This window comes from Triticum urartu, chromosome 3A (assembly GCF_056163025.1).
Source record: "Triticum urartu cultivar PI428250 chromosome 3A, HENAU_Tu73, whole genome shotgun sequence".
In the NCBI taxonomy this organism is placed as follows: Eukaryota; Viridiplantae; Streptophyta; class Magnoliopsida; order Poales; family Poaceae; genus Triticum; species Triticum urartu.
This window is the reverse complement of record NC_141875.1, coordinates 5,843,991-5,866,416: the sequence shown is the minus strand read 5'-3', so window position 1 is coordinate 5,866,416 and position 22,426 is coordinate 5,843,991. Positions and strand designations below refer to the sequence as shown.

Here is a 22,426-nt window from a genome sequence, read left to right as displayed (position 1 = left end):
TTAGTTCAACTAGCAAAACGGCCCGTACATTGCAACGAGAGAAAAAAATTCATAATCTCCAATGGTCACAACCATATTTTGCTGCATCGCCGAGATACAGTATCATTCTCTTTTTCGTGAAATCGTGAACAATTTTTCATAATCATGAACATTTTTTTAAACTCGTGAACATATCTGAAATCATGATTTTTTTCAAATTCGTGAACATTGTTACAGATTTTGAACATTTTCTAAAATCATGAACATTTTATACTATTTGCAAACATTTTAAAAAGTGTGTGTCAAGTCAAAAGGTGGTCTGAACATCTTGATTAACCTAATGTAATCACGACCCTCGATGCTGACATTGAACCAGTGCTGCAAGTCAAATGCTCGAAATCGTCTCTGTCTGACACTCAAAATCTTTGCTGTGAGTGCATCTCAATGCAGTTGCAGGCATGAAGCGGTCAAGCAAAGCTACTGGTAAGTGTAAGTAACATACAATTCCTACGAGCGTTCATCCTGATCGATCGAGGCATGCATGGCCATGAAGATATACGTGCTACAATGAAAAAATACTACTCCATAAAAAAAGAAATTACTACAAGATGCATAGCTCGGCTAATCTTGTAGATTTAAATCATAAGTAAAGTAGGGATCGCAAGTAGAACAAGACAATCAGAGTGGCGCAGCGGAAGCGTGATGGGCCCATAACCCACAGGTCACAGGATCGAAACCTGGCTCTGATAATTTTCACTTTTTTTATTCAGTTAGGCCCATTTTGATTTTTGGCTGTTCGGTCCATTTTTCTTAGTTGGACTTCGACGGTTTATGGGCTCGTTTTCTTTCAAATTAGCCTTCCCTATTTCTGTTAGGCCCATTTCTTTGTTACTTATCAATCCCTCAAAAAAAAATTCTTTGTTACTTATCAATTTGTCGCTTTTTTGTCGTTGATCATCGGGTTGACTTTGCAGAAATTTTCAAGCCGTGCATTTGTAAAAAAAAAAAATCTACTTTTGGTTTCTAAAAGGAAAATTTTGTAAGACTGATGATTGTTAGTGGCCATCGAGGACTTTATCATTTTTATCCTTTGAGCTCCTCCCTCTTCCTAGGATACTGTGTGTACAACTAAGGGCATCTCGGGGTGAGCCGACGCAAAAAATAGCCCTGGGAGCGAGTCGGTCCCCAGCCGTCGGCCCCCAGGGCCGTCCCCAGGCGCGTATTAAAAAAAAGAACCGTTCGGCGAGGTTATGATAAAAACTAGTTAAATTTCGGCCAAACATAGCAAATTTCGGTGAAATTCAGCCAAACATTACATTAACCTAGCGTAGACATGGCCACCACCACCGCTACCACCGCCGCTGCCGTCACCGCCCTGGCGTATCGGCGGCCGGGGCTGGGGTGGCGTCGGCCACTGTACTGGTACACGCCCTCCGGCCGGAAAACTATACCCTGCACCTGCATGAACACCACCATCGCATGCCAATCACACACAACTAGCGCCAGTTGCAGCATGCATGAACATCAACTCCAAACACACGAAAAAAAAAACAGCAGGGACTGGTGGCTACCTTTCTCCGCGAACACGCCGTCTTGGTCGGCAGCGGCAGAGCAAGAGCAGGGTAGCAGCAGGGAGCAGCAGCATACAATCACCAGGAGGATTGGCACGGCACATGGGAGCGAGGACGAAGAAGAAGGTCCCTTGCTCATTATCGATCGATGTCAAAGCTTCTTCTCTCACTCACCATAGGCAGCTCTCTCACCAAATGGCATTAATGTTTTAATATGGCATATAGCAGCGACCCTTAAAAAAAGCTATAGCTGGGCTATAGCAAGGCTATAGCGGCAAATTGTACATCAAATCATTTAACGGCAACATGCTCAAACAGCTATAGCAAGGCTATAGCCGGCTATTTAAAACTATGAATAGCAGTGGCACTAATCATGAAGCGGGTGATTCATCTTGGGTCCGAATTCATCAATGGACGAAGAACAAACACCAAGGTCGTCTCTCTCGGTACCGGCACGTACATGCACGATTCATCTTGGGTCCGAATTCCAAGATGCCTGGAGTCAACCCATCAAGATCCAATTGCTAAAGTCACAGGCTTGAACAGGTCAAGCAAAGTTGCTGCGGAGTGCTAAAAAGAAAGAGTAAGTTCCACTGTGAAGAGGCAGATATTTGTGATATAGGCGTTGTTCGGCAGTCCGCCCGCTCCGTGGAAATTGAGAATCTCGGGAGTACCGTTTTGCTAGCTCTGCACTTTTTAACTAGAACTCCGTCAGCTCCGGGAGCGGCCTCGCGGAGCGGAGGGGCTTCGAACAGGCCCATAGTGACGGGCTGAAGTTGAACTACGTGCATTCCAATTTGTGAGCCTATTTTGCACCAGATTTTGAGCACATATATATATATATATATATATATATATATATATATATATATATATATATATGGTTATATTTTTGAGCCACATTTTAGTATTTGAAATGGTTCTCATGTCACGGCAAAGGATTAATGTCGAACGAGGCCCACGACAATCCCTGACTAGTCGGGCCCATCATGCAAGAAACACTTCAAAGTGGCATATAAAATAAAATGGCGTTGGACGTGTCACTGTTGCTGACACAAATATTTGTGAGGTTTTGCCTTCTCCTATGTATGCAGGGATATGCTCTAATTGAGCATGAGAGCTTTGAGCAACTCCAGGCTGCAATAAGAGAATCAGACGGAACTGTGCTTCTTCCACGGATAGCAAGTGTTGACTGCCCATTTAGTAATGGCCATGTCAAACGAAGAAACACATGTATCACATATCCTTTTGCTTGCCTTATCGCAATTTGACGGTCACCCTTTCTTTTCATACAAGTTTCGGGTAGTAGTTGTATGGCATTTTCAGGTCCCTCGTTTGGTGGACCGAGCCGTGTTTGCTGTTGAAGTTTGGCTTGCAAGTTTCAGACAATTGTAGCCGTCAGTGTTGGGTTGGAATGTTTGTGCTGACACTGATCATATGCACGGCGAGGTTGAATCAAATAAACTGCCCATGAGCATGTCAATTATGATGACGTATTAATCTGAATTTTGTGGCTCCAGGCCGTCATGGTCCAGTGCGGGGATGAGAGGTAGAGAGAGGAGGTTGAAATAGTTGTGATTCTCAGGACCTCCCCTATGTGACGCGCTCTGCGGGAAATTGCCGTCGCGACCCACACAAGGAGCCCTGGCTAGGCCAGCCCATCTAGGCGCCGTGGCGATGTAAAAATAAATCAAAAAATCTGTCAGACGTGGGAGTCAAAAAAAGGATCTAGTCCTGAGAGAGTTGTCGATACAACCAGCTAAGCTATCTAGCTTCAGTGATTTTAAGACAACACAAACTCTTAAGAAACAAACCCCAGCGCAGATTCGAAAAAAGAAATTTATTGAACATTTTGAAGAAAAACATACAGAACAAAATTTTAAAACACGTTCATTTTTGAAAATTTGGATTTTTTAAATGTGAATATTTTTTAACTACGGAAAAAATGGAACATTTGCGAACAATTTTTGAAACTTGAACATTTTTTAAAATTTGTGATTGTTTAATTTTTTAAAAAATTAAACATTTTTGGAAAGTACAAAATAAAATCAAAATCGTGCACATTTTTTGGATTTATGAAAAAATGCACCGGTTTTTAAAAAATCTAAAAGAGATTTGAAGAAAGAAAATGAAAATGAAAGAAAAGAAAAAACGAATGCATTGCAAGGTCCCCATCCGTGATCACAGATATAGGATGCTTCTGTCCCATAGCATCAGAAAAGGTCCGTAACATCCACTCGTATGCCTGGCTTGTTTCATGTGAAATGATACCACATGCAAAAATAACGATGTTGCGTTGGTAATTCAACCCGACAAACGGCACAAATGGCAGATTGTACTTATTGGTTCTGTATGTGCTATCAAAAACAATAACGTCTCCGAAAGCCTCGTAGTCAAGTCGGGATTGACTATCACACCAAAATAGTCCCTTCAGATGGCCAGCTTCATCAACCAAGTACCTGAAGAAAAAATCTGAATCTTGCTCTTGCCTCGCCACCATGTGATTGATCACCGTTTGAGCATCCCCGGAAGAAATTGTTTCCTGCTTGTTAGAATGGCAGAAATTGTAAATGTCCCTCATAATGCATCGAACCTCATCATATCCACCGTATTGCATGCACATAATATCCATAATATGGTGTTTTCTGATCCCAGATTTTTCCATGTCTGCAATGTTCGCTTTCTGCTCATCGCTAATTCTTCTGTGTGAACGCAAAAGACACGACAGATCCCGTGGGGCTAGAGGATGGTTTTGTTCATCGATGAAATCCTTCACAAACCACTGACCTGTTTTCTCCTGTCTTGCAATCATCAATTTAGCTTTACACCCTACACGAGTTATACTCCGTGGCCTCCTCTTTCTATCTTCCATCTTCCTCTTCATGTGCTTCTCTTCACGAACCCATTCACGACTACACACAATTTTCCTTAAAATTATATGGCAGCTGGATCCATCCCACTCGACATAGCTTCTCCGGACACTAAAACCTTTCTCAAGACCATATTTGTTATAGAATGTATAACCTTCATCCTCATTATTAAACATCTTGTTGGAAATATGATAGTACTCCATCATTGACTCATGACTTACATCCGCCATGTCTTCCTGCATCACAATTTAGATGAATAAAAATCTGAAAGGACAAACATAAATGCATGCAAAACCCAGTACGAAATCTTGCGTGGAATTTTAAACTTTGCTCCTTGTACATGTTATGGCAAGAGATCATAAACGTCCATAAACTGGGTCCCTCGTAAACTAGTGAAGTGACCATGGATGATGAAAAAATCTAAATTGAATTGCATGCATTAGGGAAACCTAAATCGATGATGACTAAACAAATATAAGTAGGAAGTGCAGGCTACGAATCAAAGTAAGTTGAGATTCGGGCGATTCATACCTTAGGATGCAAGTCCGGAAGCGATAGGATCAGCGGGGGGCTTTCTCCTATAGCGTTGCCACCGTCGCCACCGACACTGCCGCCGCAGATGTCATGCCTTATTCTTCTTCCTGCCGCCGACCACGTCTTTTATAGTGAAGGGGACCAGGAGGAGGACGAGAACGACGCCGATGACGGTGAATTGGTTCCTCTCGCCGGGCTCGTCGGACAGAAGGAGGACTTGACCGAGCTACTCGATCTAGACGTGGTTCTGGTCGTGGACGTGATAGGTTGAAAAAAAATATTTTACCCTGGACCATTATGCCCTTCTCTGATTAAACTAATTAGGTTTATTCATTTTTAATTCCCCACCAGGTCGGACGGCTAATAAAAATCGGAGGGGTAAGTACTCGAAAGTACTCCCAGTACTGCCCCAATCACCGTAAAGGAGCTCATTTCTTTAAAGTGTGTGAGATTGGCTTGTGCATCGGGCCGTGTTGTCCTGACTTAGGAATGACCTTATTCGTTCCGCGGTTGAAGAATACCCCAGTCGATAGGGATATATTTGAAACTTTATGTATGTCAACGTTAGGTGCATTAAATAGAACATTCATGAGTTGTTCAACAATCCAGCAGCTCCGCGAAATCCCAAGATCTGTGGAGAACTTGTTTCCTCGCTCCGCGATTTTCAACTGCAGCTCCGGGAGCGGAGTCGTGGATCGGAGGGACTCTGAACAGGCCCACAATATTTTAAGAGCTAGGTGTGCAAAACGTCTGCACCAACTCTAAAGAACAAGAGCATCGCCAGCAAGGTGTGTATCTTAGGTAAATTTGGTTTTGTTAATTCTTTATTGTCTGAGAATATATTAGTACCCACCTGATGTGGAGAACCCATGGTTTGATATTAATCCGTGCGTCATTCCTCTTTTTATAAATCTAAAAAAAATATTTTTTTCCGCCAGACAAACAAATTTTACAACACGGTGAACATTTTCCATATTTTCATCAAATAAAAAAGGAGATAAGAACACGATCGTCTCTTTTTCCATGCAAAGATCTGAAACTATTTTTTATTCCTTTTAAGGTGATGTGGAAAAACTAATAATTACACATAATAGTACATATATAGCACGGTCATCCATCATACGACAAGACATGAGGCAGAGGCTGGCTAGGCCATAGCATCCCTCAGTGATTTTCAAAATGAAAGGCCTCCCATGATCTCACTTTGATCAGCTTGCATGCCCAAACTCAGGACTTGGTTTATTGACAGCTCCTGCCCACAGCTTCAACGGCATGCGTAGGTGACCACGAAAGATGCATTGGTGATTTTATTACGGGGTGTTTCCTGTACCAACCAGCAGTGTCTTCCGGTGCGGCGGTGGCGGCGGAGTGTTGGGGCGGTCGCACCCCGGGCACTTGTGGCGCCCCGACCCGGGGATCGGAGACGGTGGACCCACTCCTGGACGATCTCCTTCTGGAAGATCTGCAATGATATGTATACACAGATCACTAACTACTCATCATCTGTAACTCCATGCATATACCCAGAGCTTGCATGAAGCCTGGCCTCGAAAATATTACGTTCTTCTCCTGCAGCTTACCTATTGTCAAGTGAAATACCTGATGCTTACCTTGCACGGCCACCGAGCATGGCAAGGAGCAGTATATGAACATGATAGCCAAGATTGCCACAGCTGCCGCGGTGGAAGAAGAAGAGGAGGAGCGCTTCATAATCTTCTTGTCAATTATATCGGTGTTAGGCTTCGACTTTTGGTGGCTGTAATTAACCTTGTAATTGTGTAGACAAGCAAGTGGCCAGATTTCCTTACTTTGCGAATGAGCTTCTTTGTCCATATATATACCTACATTCAATATTTGTCAATGAGGCTCTCGTTCTCAGGGACTCTGATATGGTCAAAGTCTACTTCCCGACTCCCGGTCAACAGAGACATACGTGGAACCTTATGACCATGTCAGATGGAGAAGATAGAACCTTCAATATTTTGAGAACCTGCAAACTGTTGACCATGTGGAAGCTTGTGCCACCACGTGGCATATTTTGTTGTAAAGTCTCGGTCAAGCTATCAACACGGTCATACCTATTATCCCTTTGCTGATACACGATGTCGTGTCAATTATGACTTTGTCATTCTTTGATGCCCTTCGACTACAGTAGATGCTATGACATAGTGTGTGGAGGTCTGTTATGGGAGGTTTCTTGAAAGCAATACGAGAAATAAGACCATCATAAGGGGCAATGGTCGAACTAATACTAACCTCAAAGATCTGTGTGAGATTGCTGCCTGCATGGGCTAATGATGGCAGTACGACACCAGCAATCTACTCATTCTCGTACCATCACACCTTTTTTCCACTGAAAAAGCAAAATGAACCTTTGCACATGACAATCATAAAAAATAAACAGTTGCTCTTAGCTGTAAAATGTGCAGGTGGCCAGATTGCCTTGCCTTGGGAATTACTCTCCTAGTCTATAAGCCCCTCTCGAATTTGTGCCTAAATTTCACTAACAAAATATAAGTTATATGGCACAAAAAGTGTTTCCTTGGATTCGTATCTGAAATAAGCTTTCAAGGATTTACTTTTCATGGCATATAACTCATGATTTAATAGTCAAATTTTAGGTCAAAATTAGGCTCCAGTGTTAGGGGCATTATAAACCCGGAGAAAGTAGATAAAACGTCAAGAGTGTTAGTTACTACCTCCGTCCTAGTTTATTGGTCTCCTTTGTAATTTGTGCCAAATTTTGACCAACGATTTAACTAACAAAATGTTAATGCATGTCAACAAAAATTACATCGTTTGATTCATATAATTTTTTGACATGCAAGAACATTTTGTTAGCTAAATTTATGATCAAAATTGGGCACGAAATACAACAGGGACTAATAAAACAGGACGGAGATAGTAGTTCTATATTCATGAAGACTCTTAGGTGGTGTTTGGTTCCCTAGTCCTAGGACTTTTTCTAGTCCCTAGGACTTTTTGGAAAAGACTCTTAAGGAGGTGCTTCTAAGGACGTTTAGCAAAAAAGTCCCAAAAAAGTCCCACCCTATTTGGTTTGCTAGGGACTTTTTCTAATCCCAACACAAAAAAGTCCCTGGAACCAAACACCCCCTCAGTTTGAGGGTCTTCAATACGGTCAAAGTCTACTACCAGATTCCCGGTCAACAGTTATACTTGGAAGTCGGAACCTTATGATCAAGTTAGGTGAGGCAGATAGAACATCCAATATTTTAAGAAGGTCACGTCATCATAGCCTATCAATCATGTGGAAGCTTGTGCTACCCTGCCACTTAATTTGTTGTCAAGTATCAATCGGATTATCAACAGGGTCAAACCCATTATCCTTTCAATGAAAGTTAATGTACCTACCAATAATTACTTGTCAATTTTGTGTAAAATCTAATTGTTAATCTTCGGTAACTTGTATGTCTACATCAATTTTACCAATTAATAAGCATAGATTTCTCAAAAGATGTTTTAATTCATTGCCAAAAACCAACCTATAGTTGGGTCGTGGTTGCACCCCCTGCACACCAAGAATCAAACCAAGCATGCACTTTAATCTTAAGTGCATGCAAAGACGGAGCACCATTCAGGGTGACAAGCTAACATATTACTCTCTCTTAGGCTGGTCATAATGGGAGTATCATAGCTAGTATAATGCATGCCAACTAGGCAATTTTAATGAGGTGTCTTAAAATTAAATAAAGAAAGAGAGGGTTGAGTATCATATTATGATACCGTATCATAATAAATGTTATGCTACTATGTGTCATGCATGGCAATAAATAAAGTTCTACATGATACTAATATATGATACTATGCATTATGGAGGCAGTATCATACACTAGTACCATATGCATGATACTAGTATATGATACTCCCCATTACAACCAGCCTTATCCATTTTACTTTGTGCATAACGTTGGACTCGTATATCAATGAAAGGATGCATTCGGTTTTTTCGGACTAAATTGCACTTGCTTTTGCATGTAAGGGAAGTTGGGTTGTTGTCAACCCGCATGCAGCGATTGGTTCTGCATCGACCATCGCTGAACTCCTCAATTCCCGCGTCGGTTTCTCTCTCCTTCTCTGCATGGCGTGCAGAACAAAGGATATTATTAGTTTGATTGGTTGCACGCAAGCGGAATACTAGGGGCAGCATAGGAAAGAATCGTTGAAATGGGCAACACACAAAGTAAATCGGAAAAAAGGGGGAAAAGTTATTCGCAGAGTAAAATGGATCGGATGGAGTATAATGCACTTCACATTGAGAACGCAAAATTATGTTATATAGTGGATTTTGTTTTAGTGCTAACTCTAACAGCTAATCTTTTTTTCGCGGTTGAACTCTAACAGCTAATCTTTACATGCTTATAAAATTATGAGGTGAATAAAATTAAACTAAAAGAATATGTATCTATCATATCATCACTTTAAAAGAAGAAGACAACCCATGTTGTTTTTGTTTCTCTTTCTTCTAGATCAACAATCATCCTATGTGGTACTAGCAAGATAGCACTATTGTAGATAACCTAATACCCTTAAACTAACTCATCATCCCAGTGGTAGGTCCATAGTGTTGTGGCTCCGTATGACAGTGTAGACCGATGATCTAGCATTTTTGTCTGGGCCAAAACACAACGAAGCAGGATTGGTTTAGCTGGTACTCATGCCTCATGCTAGATTTTTTTTCTTGTGTCTCTATGTGGGGATCAGATTTGGACTTCAAATTTATAAAAGGTCTAAAAAGTAAATACTTCATAAGAAAAATCCCAAAAAGTGAATCATTGTGCGTGTATGAAACTGTATGGTGATCCACAATATGAAGATCTTATGTTTTTTTTTGAAAAGGAGGATTACCCCCGGCCTCTGCAATGAAGATTTCATGGAACCCCTGTTATATCAGCATACTTAGCCATGGTGTAGATAACTGTGTATTTTCTGCATTGGGAGGTAACGAGTTTGAGTCCCCTCTTTGCACCTTCTTTTTAGTCTATACACAAAACTAGTTCAAGCCTTATCTATAACTACTCCCTCCATTTTTAAATACAAGATGTTCTACATATTTCAATATGGACTACATACGGATGTACATAGACATATTTTAGAGTGCAGATTCACTCATTTTGCTCTGTATGTAGTCCATATTGAAATCTTTAACGTGTCTTATATTTAGGAACGGAGGGAGTAGTTTAGAAGAATTAGCATTCAAAATTATTATAAAGTTTGTCCAAAATATATGGTATTTCTTGGTTACCGTGAAAAACGGTGAGTTCCGAATCCAAATGTTAGCAATCTTCCCTATTATCGTTGTGGCCCTGACCATGGGCTTCCTGTACTAGGCTTGGGCTTCTCAAAAGCCATGGAACGCAATATACGAGGGAATTGACTATAGACAAGTCGGCGGATTAGGATGGCTTAGGCCTCCTCGCTTTTGTTTCCTCTTCCTCGTGTTCCTATGCTCCTCTGAATCAATGGCTTGTAGTTCAAATCAGTGAGCAATTGACCTACGTACTAGTGTGCTGCTAACACTAGAACCTTGGTCTCAGGTAGATCCTTCTGTTTTACTTTTTTCGAAACGAAGTCCATGGCCCAGCCTTGGCCCTTCTATTTTCTCATGAGCATGTATGAATGGACCATGCACAAGGCACGACTCACTTTTATGAATGGAGTATATAGTTTCACTATAGTTTTTTCATGTACCGTAATAACATGCTATCTAGATATTGTTTATACAATGTAAGAAGGATTCAACATATTCGTTCATTATTTGTTTTCCAGAGTCTTACTTATATACCAGTCGCAGAAACACCCTTTCACAGTGTGATTTGAAGACGACAAGCAAAATCATGAAATAACCGAGAGCTCGACACGGCACAGCAAGAAAAAGAGACCCAGTGCTCATAGCATCCGTGGTGCTTCATACATTAGGGGCACGTTGGCAGCTGCTCGCTGCAGGATCTTGCGGTGCGGCGCTAGTGTTGCTGGTGGCGTAGTGTCAAGGTGCCGGCATCCATGGACGCAGCTAATGGATGTCCCGGGCCGCGGCGATGGAGGACCCACCACAGGGCGGAAACCGTCTGGATGAACTGCATACATGAAGCCATGGGTAGAATATTGGGACTGCGCATAATATTACTGCCAAACAGAAAAACATAATATTTACCTTGGTTGGCCGTCGAGCATGGCAGGAAGTTGCATAGTAATAAAATACCCACGATTGCCATAGTTTGTGCAATGGTGGTACAAGAAGAAGAAGAAGAAGAAGAAGAAGAAGAAGAAGAAGAGCCCTTCATGATGTTCTATTGAATTATCTCCCTTGGGAATGAGCTCATCAGTCCACATATATACACATAGATGAAACGCGGTATGCTCAAGAATAGTCTATGGAGGCTCTCGTGGCGATGGACATGGACTCCAATACGGTCAAAGTCTACGGTCAACAGGGACATATTTGGAGCCTTATGTCCATATTATTAGGTGGGACATATAGAACCTCCAATCCAATACTCTGAGGAGCAAACAAGCAAGTCACGTGCCACCAACTCTAAAGAGTAAGAGCATCATAAGCAAGGCACATGTGAGGTATGTTGTTAATTCTCCATCGACCGAGAATTTCTTAGCGCTTACTAGATGTTGAGAACCATTGATTCTTTTTTCTTTTCTCTTTTTTGTGCAGAAAGAGAACCATTGATTCGATGCTGAGATCTGTTCAATATTCCACATTTTTAACTCTGGGACCAAATATTCTGAACTTTTATACCGGATGAGCTTTGGACGGCGAACATTTTTATTTAACTAAGTGAACAATTTTGTAAAGTTGAATGAATTTTAAGATTTCCAGTCGACTAAGATGATACTAATTTTGCACTAACTAAACAAATTATTGACACACACTGAACACTCTTTTAGAACTACATGAACACATTAGTAATCTTAACTGAGAAATAAGATGTCCACCGAGACGGCTAGACGTGGACATCTGTGGTAGACTGGTAGTAGTTGCTTTCATCACAAAGAAAAAAAACGGTAGCTCAAGCAGGCGAAATGATTAAAAAAAGTGCGTGCAAAGACTTGGCAAGCCACCATACAGGGAGATAAGAACCATTATTATATATATCTAAAAAAAGGACAAGAACATCATCGTCACCCCAGTTAGTGCATTGCATCTGAAACAAGATTCTGTTCCATTTTCAGATGATCTGAAACCAGTGTTATTTCCACGTCGTTTTCCCGAAATACAGCGCAGTCATAGTACATCATACACACGCAAGAGGCAGAGTCATCGATCACAACTTGGACACCATGCGAACGCGACCGCGCGAGATGGACCGGTGATCTTACGGTGTAGTGTTTGGTGTACCAACCCGCAGCAGAGTCTTCCGGTGCAGCGCATGCGACGATGTCTTCACCGGTGACGTGCTGGCCGGGCGGTCCGGGCACATGTGGTGCACCGGCCCGCCCCAGGGCGACTTAGGAGTCCGTCCCCCGCCCCACCGGCTCCGTCTGCATGCAAGCATGCACGCCACTACACAAGGACATAAACGGGTGAAAGTAATACTGGGGCTAACACGTAAGTACGTCACTATCCATTTTGCAATATGCCGATGATACAATTCTATTTATGAAACATGACCTAGACAAGGCTCAAAACCTGAAACTCTTGCTTTCGGTGTTTGAGCAAATGTGGGGCCTTAAAATCAACTTTCATAAAAATGAATTGTTCTGCTTTGGAGAAGCCATTGAGGCGGCAGTTGATTATGCTGACCTGTTTAGTTGTGCACAAGGCCAATTCCCAATTAAATATTTGGGAATTTCAATTCATTACCGTCGTCTCACTAATGCGGAGTGGAAATATGTAGAGCAGCGTTTAGAGAAACGATTGAGCAGTTGGAAAGGCAAGTTGCTCTCTGTTGGAGGACGACTGGTCTTGATCAACTATGTTCTCACAAACATGGTTCTCTATATGCTTTCTTTTTTCCAACTTCCAAGAGGGGTCTTGCAAAGACTGGATTCTTTCAGATCCAGATTTTTTTGGCAAGGACACAATGAAAAGAAAAATACAAACTGGCAAAATGGAGCATGGTTTGTAGGCCTAAAGACCAAGGTGGCCTAGGCATTCATGACCTGCAAGTCAAGAATGATGCCTTACTTAGTAAATGGTTGTTCAGACTTCTTACTGAGGATGGTGTTTGTCAAACCCTGCTGCGCAACAAGTATTATGCCAAAAAGCTGTGTCTCGGGCCTATTGGAAACCTGGTGATTCACACTTTTGGGCAGGTCTAATGGCGGCAAAGAAACATCTTTTCCGCTTTGGATCTTTCGTGATTAAAGATGGGTCTGAGATTCGTTTCTGGGAGGACATCTGGCTAGGCAATGCCAGTCTCCGGGAACAATATCCAGCTTTGCACCGCATTGTTCGTGATAAGAATGAAACTCTTGCGCAGGTGCTCAGTTCCTTTCCACCAGATATTTCTTTCAGGCGAGATTTGATTGGCCCTCGTCTTGTGTCATGGCAACATCTTTTGTCCCGATTGAATATGATTAATCTGACACAAGGACGAGATGTGTTCTGCTGGAACCTCACTGCATCTGGGTCCTTCACAGTCGACTCGATGTACCATGCGCTCACGCATTCAGAGGTCCCAGTGGATAATAACAAGAAAATCTGGAGATCGAAGATTTCACTGAAAGTTAAGATCTTCATGTGGTACCTTTGGAAGGGAGTGGTTCTAACCAAAGATAACCTCGCTCGTCGCAACTGGCATGAAAGTAAGAAGTGCGGCTTTTGTACTCATGACGAGACAATCAGACACCTCGTTTTCCAGTGCAAGTTTGCACGTTCTACATGGTCAATCATCCAACTAGCGTCTAATCTTTGTCCGCCCATAGGTGTTGCCAATATTTTTTGTCACTGGCTGGATGGTATTCCTTATAGATTCAAAACACTAATAAGGATGGGAGCGTATGCCTTATTATGGTCGCTTTGCTTATGCAGAAATGATCTGATTTTTAGTGACAAACACTCTTCTCCTTTGCAGGTTATTTTCCGTTGTACGCAATCTCTTCATACGTGGTCTATGCTTCAGCGTACGGAGTTCCAACCGCTGTTCAAGGCGGTGTGTATGCAATTGGAGCGAGTGGCCATGAAGGTTTTTTCCCAACATGGGTGACAGCATAATCTCCGTATCGGCCCATCACATCCTTCAACATAGGCACAGTGATGGTCTTATTTAACTCTACTAGTGCCGATATGTCATCTTTTTATTTTCTTTCAGACTATTTGTGTTTGGCTGTCTGCATCCTAACTAAGCAGAGGCCGGGTGTTACTCATCATGATTTGTATCTTCTTGATGCTACATTTTGAATTAATAAAGACGCCCTTTATTGAAAAAACGTACGTCACTATAAAGGTTGACTCTGTAGATTATTTTTGTAGGTAACATCCAAATCCAAGTGTATTAAAAACAGGGCTCAACCCAGATTACATTCAGTTTCACACAGAGAGCTAAGGCACACTCGCCGGTGGAAGGAGATCTCCGTGCACTCTAGCATACGAAGCAAGTTCGTTTTTTTCGAAAAGGGGATTCCCCGGGCTCTGCATCAGAAAGATGTATACGGCCATCTTATTAACCAAAAAAAGTAGTGTCAACATGGTTCCAAGGTCTCCAAAAGTAATAACGAAGCAAAAAAAGCTCACACAGAGCCAAAAAGGCTAGAAACACCCACTAGCCATGAACAGACGCCACAACCGGCTGGCTAAAACTAGATAGGTAAACTATATGCCTATCCTATTACATGACCGTCATCCAAACCGGTTGAAGATATCCCGAGCTACCATCTCCCAGCGGAAAGACCCAGTAACCAAATGCTCCCTGGCCTCCGTCGGGGTGAGTAGCGACCACGAACGGATCAGCGCCGTAGTTCGGAATATAACCTGCAAAAAATGGATACATGATATTCTTTTAAAAACCAAATCATTTCTGCAAGTCTAGATAGTCCACAGCAAGGCACAAACTCCAACCCGAATGTGTCTCGCGAAGTCAGGCTCAATCCCATTAAGCCATGTCCCAAATAACGCGTTAACAGAATTCGGTGGATTGATATTAAAAGCAATGTGGACCGTCTGCCAAAGTACTTTGGCCAACGGGCAATCAAAAAAAAAGGTGTTTGATTGTCTCATCCCGATCACAGAAACTACACCTAGTAGGTCCTGTCCAGTTACGCTTTATCAAGTTGTCCTTGGTTAAAATAACTTGTTTATGGACAAACCACATAAACACTTTTATTTTCAAGGGAACTTTGACATCCCAAACATGCTTGGAAGTAGGAATGGAGTTCGAATTAATAACATCAATATACATTGATTTAACAGTGAATACTCCAGACTTAGTCAATTTCCAGCGTAATTCACCGGGTTGTTGAGAAAGCTGGACCTCCATCAGTCTCCTAACTAGACGGAGCCATTCTTTCCAACGATTGCCCGCTAGCGTCCGTCGGAACTGAATATTAAGGGGGATAGATTGAAATACCGATGCGACGAACACTTCACGTCGTTGAACAATACGGTACAAAGACGGATATTGGATGGCCAAAGGTGTCTCGCCGAGCCAAGTATCCTCCCAGAAACGTGTACTAGTGCCGTTTCCAATAACAAACTTCATCATATTAAACAAAGATTGTTTGACTTTCATCAGACCTTTCCAGAAAGGTGAATCGGTCGGCCTGACTATAACCTGGGACAAAGTTTTTGTCTGGAGGTACTTGGCACGAAGGATTTGAGCCCACATGGCATCATTCTCCATTGAGAGCTTCCACAGCCACTTGCTAAGAAGGCATCTATTCTTAACTTCTAGATTCTCAATACCGAGACCCCCTTGGTCTTTCGGTCTACAGATGATATCTCATTTAGCAAGCCGATATTTTCGTTTAAGCTCATCACCCTGCCAAAAGAAACACGATTGATAAAAGTCCAGTCTCTTCCTAACACCAACTGGGACCTCAAAGAATGATAGGAGAAACATAGGCATACTCGTGAGCACCGAATTAATCAGGATTAATCGGCCTCCGTATGACATGAGCTTACCCTTTCAACAACTCAGTTTCTTCTCAAATCGGTCCTCGATGCACTTCCACTCTTTGTTTGTCAGCCTACGATGGTGGATTGAAATACCCAGGTAAGAGAAGGGTAACTCTCTCAACTCGCACCCAAACAATTGCCTATAAGCCTCCTGTTCGTCTTTGGCTCTACCAAAGCAGAACAACTCGCTCTTATGAAAGTTAATCTTTAAACCGGTCAATTGTTCAAATAGGCATAACACAAGCTTCATATTTCTCGCCTTGGCCAAGTCATGCTCCATAAATATAATTGTATCATCAACGTACTGAAGGATGGATATACCTCCATTAACAAGATGAGGTACCAATCCACCTACTTGACCATTTTCCTTAGCCCTTCCTATCAAAATTGCTAACATATCCACCACAATGTTAAACAAGATAGGGGACATCGGATCTCCTTGTCTTAGGCCTTTATGTGTCTAGAAGTAATGACCTATGTCATCATTAACTTTAATTCCCACACTACCTTTTTGCGTAAATGATTCAACTTGTCAGCGCCAGGCTTCATCAAAACCTTTCATACGCAATGACTGTTGGAGGAATGGCCATTTAACCTTATCGTACGCTTTCTCGAAATCCACCTTAAAAATTACTCCATCTAATTTTTTGGAATGGATTTCATGGAGTGTTTCATGCAGGACGACCACCCCTTCAAGGATATTTCTGTCCGGCATGAAAGCAGTTTGGGACTGTTGTACCACAGAATGCGCAATCTGTGTGAGCCTATTAGTTCCTACCTTGGTGGAAATTTTGAAACTAACATTGAGGAGGCAGATCGGCCTGAATTGCTCAATTCGCACAGCATCCGTTTTCTTAGGAAGCAGTGTGATAGTTCCAAAATTCAAGTGAAATAACTGAAGCTGTCCAGAGAACAGATCATGGAACATAGGTAGCAAATCCCCCTTAATAATGTGCCAGCACTTTTTATAGAACTCGGCCAGGAATCCATCTGGTCCGGGAGCCTTATTGTTTTTCATCTGTGCAATAGCATCAAACACCTCCTTCTCTGAGAACGGGGCAACCAGAATATCATTATCGGCAGCCGATAGCTGAGGCACATCCTCAGTCCTGGACTCATCAAGGGACGCACAATTATCCTCCGGAGGTCCAAATAACTGCTTATAATACTCGGTAATATAAGTTTTTAGGTTATCCTGTTCTAAAATAGTGCCCTCATCTTGTTCAAGCTGAAAGATACGCTTCTTTCTGTGTTTAACATTAGCTATCAAATGAAAGAATTGAGTATTCGCGTCCCCTTGGACCACTTTGCGGAATTTAGCACGCAAAGCCCACTTCAATTCTTCTTCGCGGAGTAGTTCTTTCAACCTCTTCTCCGCCTCAGTTTTAACCTGAAGCTCAGCTGGCAGTAAAATAGTGGATTCGGCCTTTATGTCCAGGGCCTGTATAAGAGAAAGGAGTCTATCCTTTTCAATCTTATACACACCACTGAGGTGCTTAGCCCAACCCCGTAAGAAACTTCTCAAATGTCTAATCTTATTCTGCCAACGCTCGATCGCAGTCGTGCCTCCTGCACCTCTATCCCATTCCCTGGCAATCAAGTCCAAGAACCCCTCGCGTTCGAACCATGACATCTCGAAAGAAAAGGTGTTCTTGTTACCCACGTGGTTCGGCTCCCCTGAGTCCACGAACAAGGGTGTGTGATCAGATATTCCCCTGGAGAGAGCTTGCACCGTAACCAAAGGGAACTTTTGTTCCCACTCCACGCTCGCAAGAACTCGATCAAGTTTTTCATAAGTTGGGTTTGGCAAAGCATTAGCCCAGGTAAACTTTCTACCAGAAAGCTCTATCTCCCTCAGATCCAAGCTTTCAATAATGGTATTGAACATAAACGACCATCTGCCGTCAAAGTTATCATTGTTCTTCTCCTCCCTCTCCTCCTGATGATATTGAAATCACCTCCAACTAAAATTGGAAGTTGTTCTGACCCACAGATTCGAACAAGGTCCGCCAGAAACTCCGGTTTAAGCTCGGGCTGTGCCGCACCATAAACCGCCACGAAAGCCCAGTTAAAACCATCTATCTTAGAACTGACTCGAAACTTCACCGCGAAGTCACCCATCACTACACTTCGTACTTCAAGCGAATCGCATCTCACACCGAGTAAGATACCACCCGATCTTCCTCACGGAGGGAGGCAATGCCAATCGAAATCAATACCACCCACAAGAGAAGAAAGAAACTGGGGCGCAAAGTTTTCTCTACCAGTCTCCGATAGAGCAACAAAATTTAACTTCTGCTCTAAAGCTGCCTCAGCAAGGAGCCTTCTTTTAGCCAAGTCCTTCAGACCTCTGCTATTTCAAAAGATTCCTCTCATATTTCATCATGGAATTTTTTAGTGATTCGAATCGTAGCACTCCCACAAACTGCGGAATCAGGATAGATCTTCCGTTTCCACTTACGTTTTGGTTTACTAGGTTCTGACACGCGGTCCTCATAACCGGGTTCACTTATACTACCAGCATCATTCTCTATGGGTACATCATCGTCCTCAGACACATGATTTGGAGGTGCTAGATCCGCACACAGATTATCGAGCACTCTAACCCCTAACGCATCAATCTCATCATCATTCATTGGTTTAACCGCTGCAAGATTACGAATAGTCTCTAAGACACATTCTGCCTCCAAATCTAACATATCATTGACCGAATTAGTAATCTCACTATCCGTGGCACCTAGTGAAACTCCTAATTGGTTTGCATTATTTATAATCTCCTCATTAGAAAAATGCAATAAAGAGTTAGATATGTTGACGGACATACCAGAAGATAATGCAGCCTCCTGAAGCTTGGCCGCCCTCATAGCGCACCGCTGCTGCATATCATCCACCTCCGGGAGCTCGTGGATGCGAGCACTCATCCGTCTCCCCGTCGAGACGGGGTCCGGGATCCCGCCAAAAGCAACAACCTCCTCCCTAGTAAAACCTGGCGCTGAGTCCCTCAAAGGATCAACCGAGGTTACCAGAGAAGGCGGCTGCGGGCTCCCAAGCCCCTCAGACAGGTGCCCCACGCCGGGGTCCACGGCCACTGGTGCGAACGGAGAGGGGATGACGGGGGCTGCCTGCCCGCGCCCTCCTCCCGCCCCACCCGCCGGTGCAGACGTAAGAGCCGTCGGCGAAGGAGAGGCGGTCCTCCAGACCGCCGGGGAAGAAGGATGAGCCAGGGCCTCCTGCCCCAGCCCCCCCCCAACGCAGCAGATGGTGCAGGTGTCGCCGCCACCACCGGAGTAGTAGGGGCCGAGGCCACCTGCCTTGGGCTCCCTCCCCCGGCGCTGGCCGACCCCAACGTGACCGACGTCACCGGCTTCGGGATATGAAGGGGAGACATCAAGGGCTCCTGCCCCGACCCCCTCCCCCCAACACCAGCTCACAGGCAGCAATCCGTACCGGATCCTCGACCACAAGAGGAGGAAGGGAAGGAGAAGCAACCTCCGGCTCCCCCACCCCAACTCCATCCAGAGTCCTCGCCGATGAGGCCCTCACCAAGCGTGCAGGCATAGAACCGCCAGCCCCCTCAAACTCCAACAGAGGAAGCGTGCGCTCAAACATATCATCATAGTCTACCCGGTCACTCCAAAGTCTGGGAGGCGCTGATGCTGGCTCAAAGGACCCGAACCGCAACGAAGTCATAGGCACCGATGGCGATGCTGCCGGCTCAACCCCGGTCCCATTCCTGGGCAACTGAGCATCTGGGCGAGAGCCGTTAGACCCCTCGGATTCATCAGTCTGTGCCCCATTGGCTCCCGCACCTCCATCACCCTCATGCATATCAACATCATTCCCATTAACCGCATCAGTAAACAGATCTGTGTCCTCAAACTCAATATCGAGCGGGAACACCTCTCCCCTATAAGTCCAGTTGACCACATCAGGCACGAACTCAATATCCAGAACACTGACTAAAAGCCGGGCCACCCCATGAGCCCGGGTAAAAGCCATATCAACTCTCTCCGTCTTCCCAACCAACATACCCAAACTGGCCACAACTCGAACATCCTGCAAAGGCTTAGACGGGGCCCCAACAAACCGCAACCAGACCTGCGTAAGCGGCTTTCCCTTAGGCTCCACCTTCTTCCACTCGTGGAACTCCAGAATGCACGAAGTGCCAGGAACTCTACACAAACCAAAGCTCAACAACCGCTGCAAGTCATCCACAGTGGGAAAATCAACCTTATATACCTTATCCTCGAGAACCACCAGCTCCCACCGAAAGTCCCCCGGAGCCAGCTCCTGAAGCCTCCGCACGATCTGAGCCTCAGTCACCTCTCCCTGGGTAGCTTTCACAACCCCGGTGGTCAAGCTCGGGGTCTCATCCGGAATCTCTCGCGCAGCCGGTGATTCAAAGAACATAAGCTCAGCACAGTAGAATCCATACACAGTCAGCGACGGAGCCTGGTCACGCAAGAACGGGCACTCCCCCGAGGCATGAGCCGGCTTGCCACATGTCTCACACAGCTCGGCCACGCACTCAGCAATGAAATGGCCCTTCTCCCCACAACGGTAGCAAAGCATCTTTTCCTTTTTGCGCGCATACTTGGACAGCCTGTCAGCATCGGACCTGCCGGTATCCTCGGCCATAGTCCCATTCTCAGGAACCTCAACACTGGCCAAAGCAGTCACCACCTCCATCGCCTGGGAAGGAAGCTCAGTGGGCGCGTGGTCGGCCTCCAGTGCTGACGCCGCGTGCTCAACAACTGCCTTAGGCGGGGGCGGTCGGCGAAACCTCCCATGGCCTCCTCCCCGACCTCCACGATGGCCCCGAAAGCCACCTCTCTGACGGTGATCCGGGCCTGAGGCTCCCTCAACAAATCCGCCAGTAGGGCCGAGAAACGGTCTCTCAGCCGACCCATCACTCTGCCAGGCATAGCCACGACCTCCTCCCGTGGACGAGGAGCCACGGTGCCGTCCCTCACCATACACATCATACCCATCACCCCCCCACTGGCCTTGGGGCGGATCACTGGGCTCTCTGTTGTTTGAATGCTGATTAGTCTGAGTCGGACCGGACCGGTTTTGCGTCGGCCTTACAACGTAATGGGGCGGAGGTGCAGCACGAGGTTGATTGCCCGAGGGCGCCGGTAAGCCCCCAGTAGGCCAAGGCCCTCCACCGCGGCCAGCCGGAGCCACCCCGGTCGCGCCCGGCGCAGCAGGCCGAGGGCCTCCACGACTCGCAGCCGGCGGAGCAATGGGCGCCGCGCCTGGCGCCGGTGGTCTCAGGCCGCCCCGTCCAGCGGCTGGAGCAATGGGCGCCGCGCCTGGCGCCGGCGGTCTCAGGCCGCCCCGTCCAGAGGCCGGCTGCAGGTGAACTTGCCCCGGAGGCCGCGCGCCCAAGGGGCCAGCGCCTCTGCCTGGGTGACTCTGCACCACGCCCCCACCCGCCGGCGGCCTTTGGCCAGGCGGCGCCAGGACTCCACGTCCGGCACCCACCGCCGGCGGCGGAGCCGCCCCACCCCGTCCCGCTGGACCGGAAGAGGACTTTTTGGCTGGCGGCGGCGCATCCCCGCGGCCGTCCATGTCCGGATCCTCCGAGCCCGACGAACACCACAGAGAGGGAAGCCCCTCGTCCCAACCTTACGAACCCTAGGATACGGCGGCGCACGAGCGAGAGAGAGTCGATCGTCCTCGTACGTGCATGGGATCGCATTAAGGGTAGGAGCGTGGCCCGGTCCAGCATGGGCCTCATACCCATCCTTCTCCGGCCCAACGCCTCGCGGACCCGGTTCACTCCGAACCGGCCCAACACTACCCAACAGATCGTTCAAACGCTGCGATCTCGCGAGCGAGATCCCGGTCATCGCCGCGGCCGTGATGGACGTCGCCGTTGCCAGACTAACAGCGCGCCGCCTCGCGTTCTTCTTCTTCTTGACTGTGATCCAAGACTCCGGCCTAATCAGATCGAATAACGTGAGATTCGGAAGACTCACCTTAGGTAGGGGGCCCTTCCATGGCCTGAGCGCCGACGCCGCCGTTTTCCGATGAACTACGCGTCGGATCATCTCATTCTTCTCGCCCGCGTGAAGACCGATACGCGCCGGATCATCCGGAGGCAAAACCCGATCGATCGTCGTAGCCACTTCATCCTCGCTATACCCTGAATGAAAAAATTCACAAATTAGATCGGAGGGCGTTGGAGATGGTGGCGACACCGCCGGGGAGGCATCCCTGTCGTCGTCCGCGTCTTCGTCGTCTGACTCGGCGAGCGCCCAGAAGCGCCCGCCGACGCGCCGGCGATCACTTGCGGCGAGCGGTTCGTGGGTGACCCTGTCGCATTGTCTACTTATCTTTCGGACATCGCATGCGGAAAATCTCTTGACAGCAGCTTAGCC

General features: G+C 45.5%; 1 protein-coding gene and 2 long non-coding RNA genes across 4 annotated transcripts; all 3 read right to left on the bottom strand.

Moving 5' to 3' along the window:
* Window positions 1–3,654: 3,654 nt before the first annotated feature.
* Window positions 3,655–4,650, bottom strand: LOC147977604 (protein FAR1-RELATED SEQUENCE 5-like). The gene has a single exon (XM_087514487.1). The coding sequence runs from the start codon at window positions 4,648–4,650 to the stop codon at window positions 3,655–3,657; it is 996 nt and encodes a 331-aa protein (XP_087370613.1).
* Window positions 4,651–5,985: 1,335 nt separating this feature from the next.
* LOC125547502 (uncharacterized) lies at window positions 5,986–6,760 on the bottom strand. 2 transcript variants are annotated; one of them, XR_015599460.1, is made up of 2 exons: window positions 6,535–6,760; window positions 5,986–6,416 (listed from the first exon to the last, which is right to left on the bottom strand). It is a non-coding gene; the product is annotated as an uncharacterized LOC125547502 (long non-coding RNA). The 2 variants fall into 2 exon arrangements; XR_015599459.1 differs by having other exon boundaries at window positions 6,565–6,760.
* A 3,940-nt stretch (window positions 6,761–10,700) lies between these two features.
* Window positions 10,701–11,292, bottom strand: LOC125547501 (uncharacterized). Its single transcript, XR_007300684.2, has 2 exons — window positions 11,127–11,292; window positions 10,701–11,049 (listed from the first exon to the last, which is right to left on the bottom strand). It is a non-coding gene; the product is annotated as an uncharacterized LOC125547501 (long non-coding RNA).
* Between the last annotated feature and the right edge of the window lie 11,134 nt (window positions 11,293–22,426).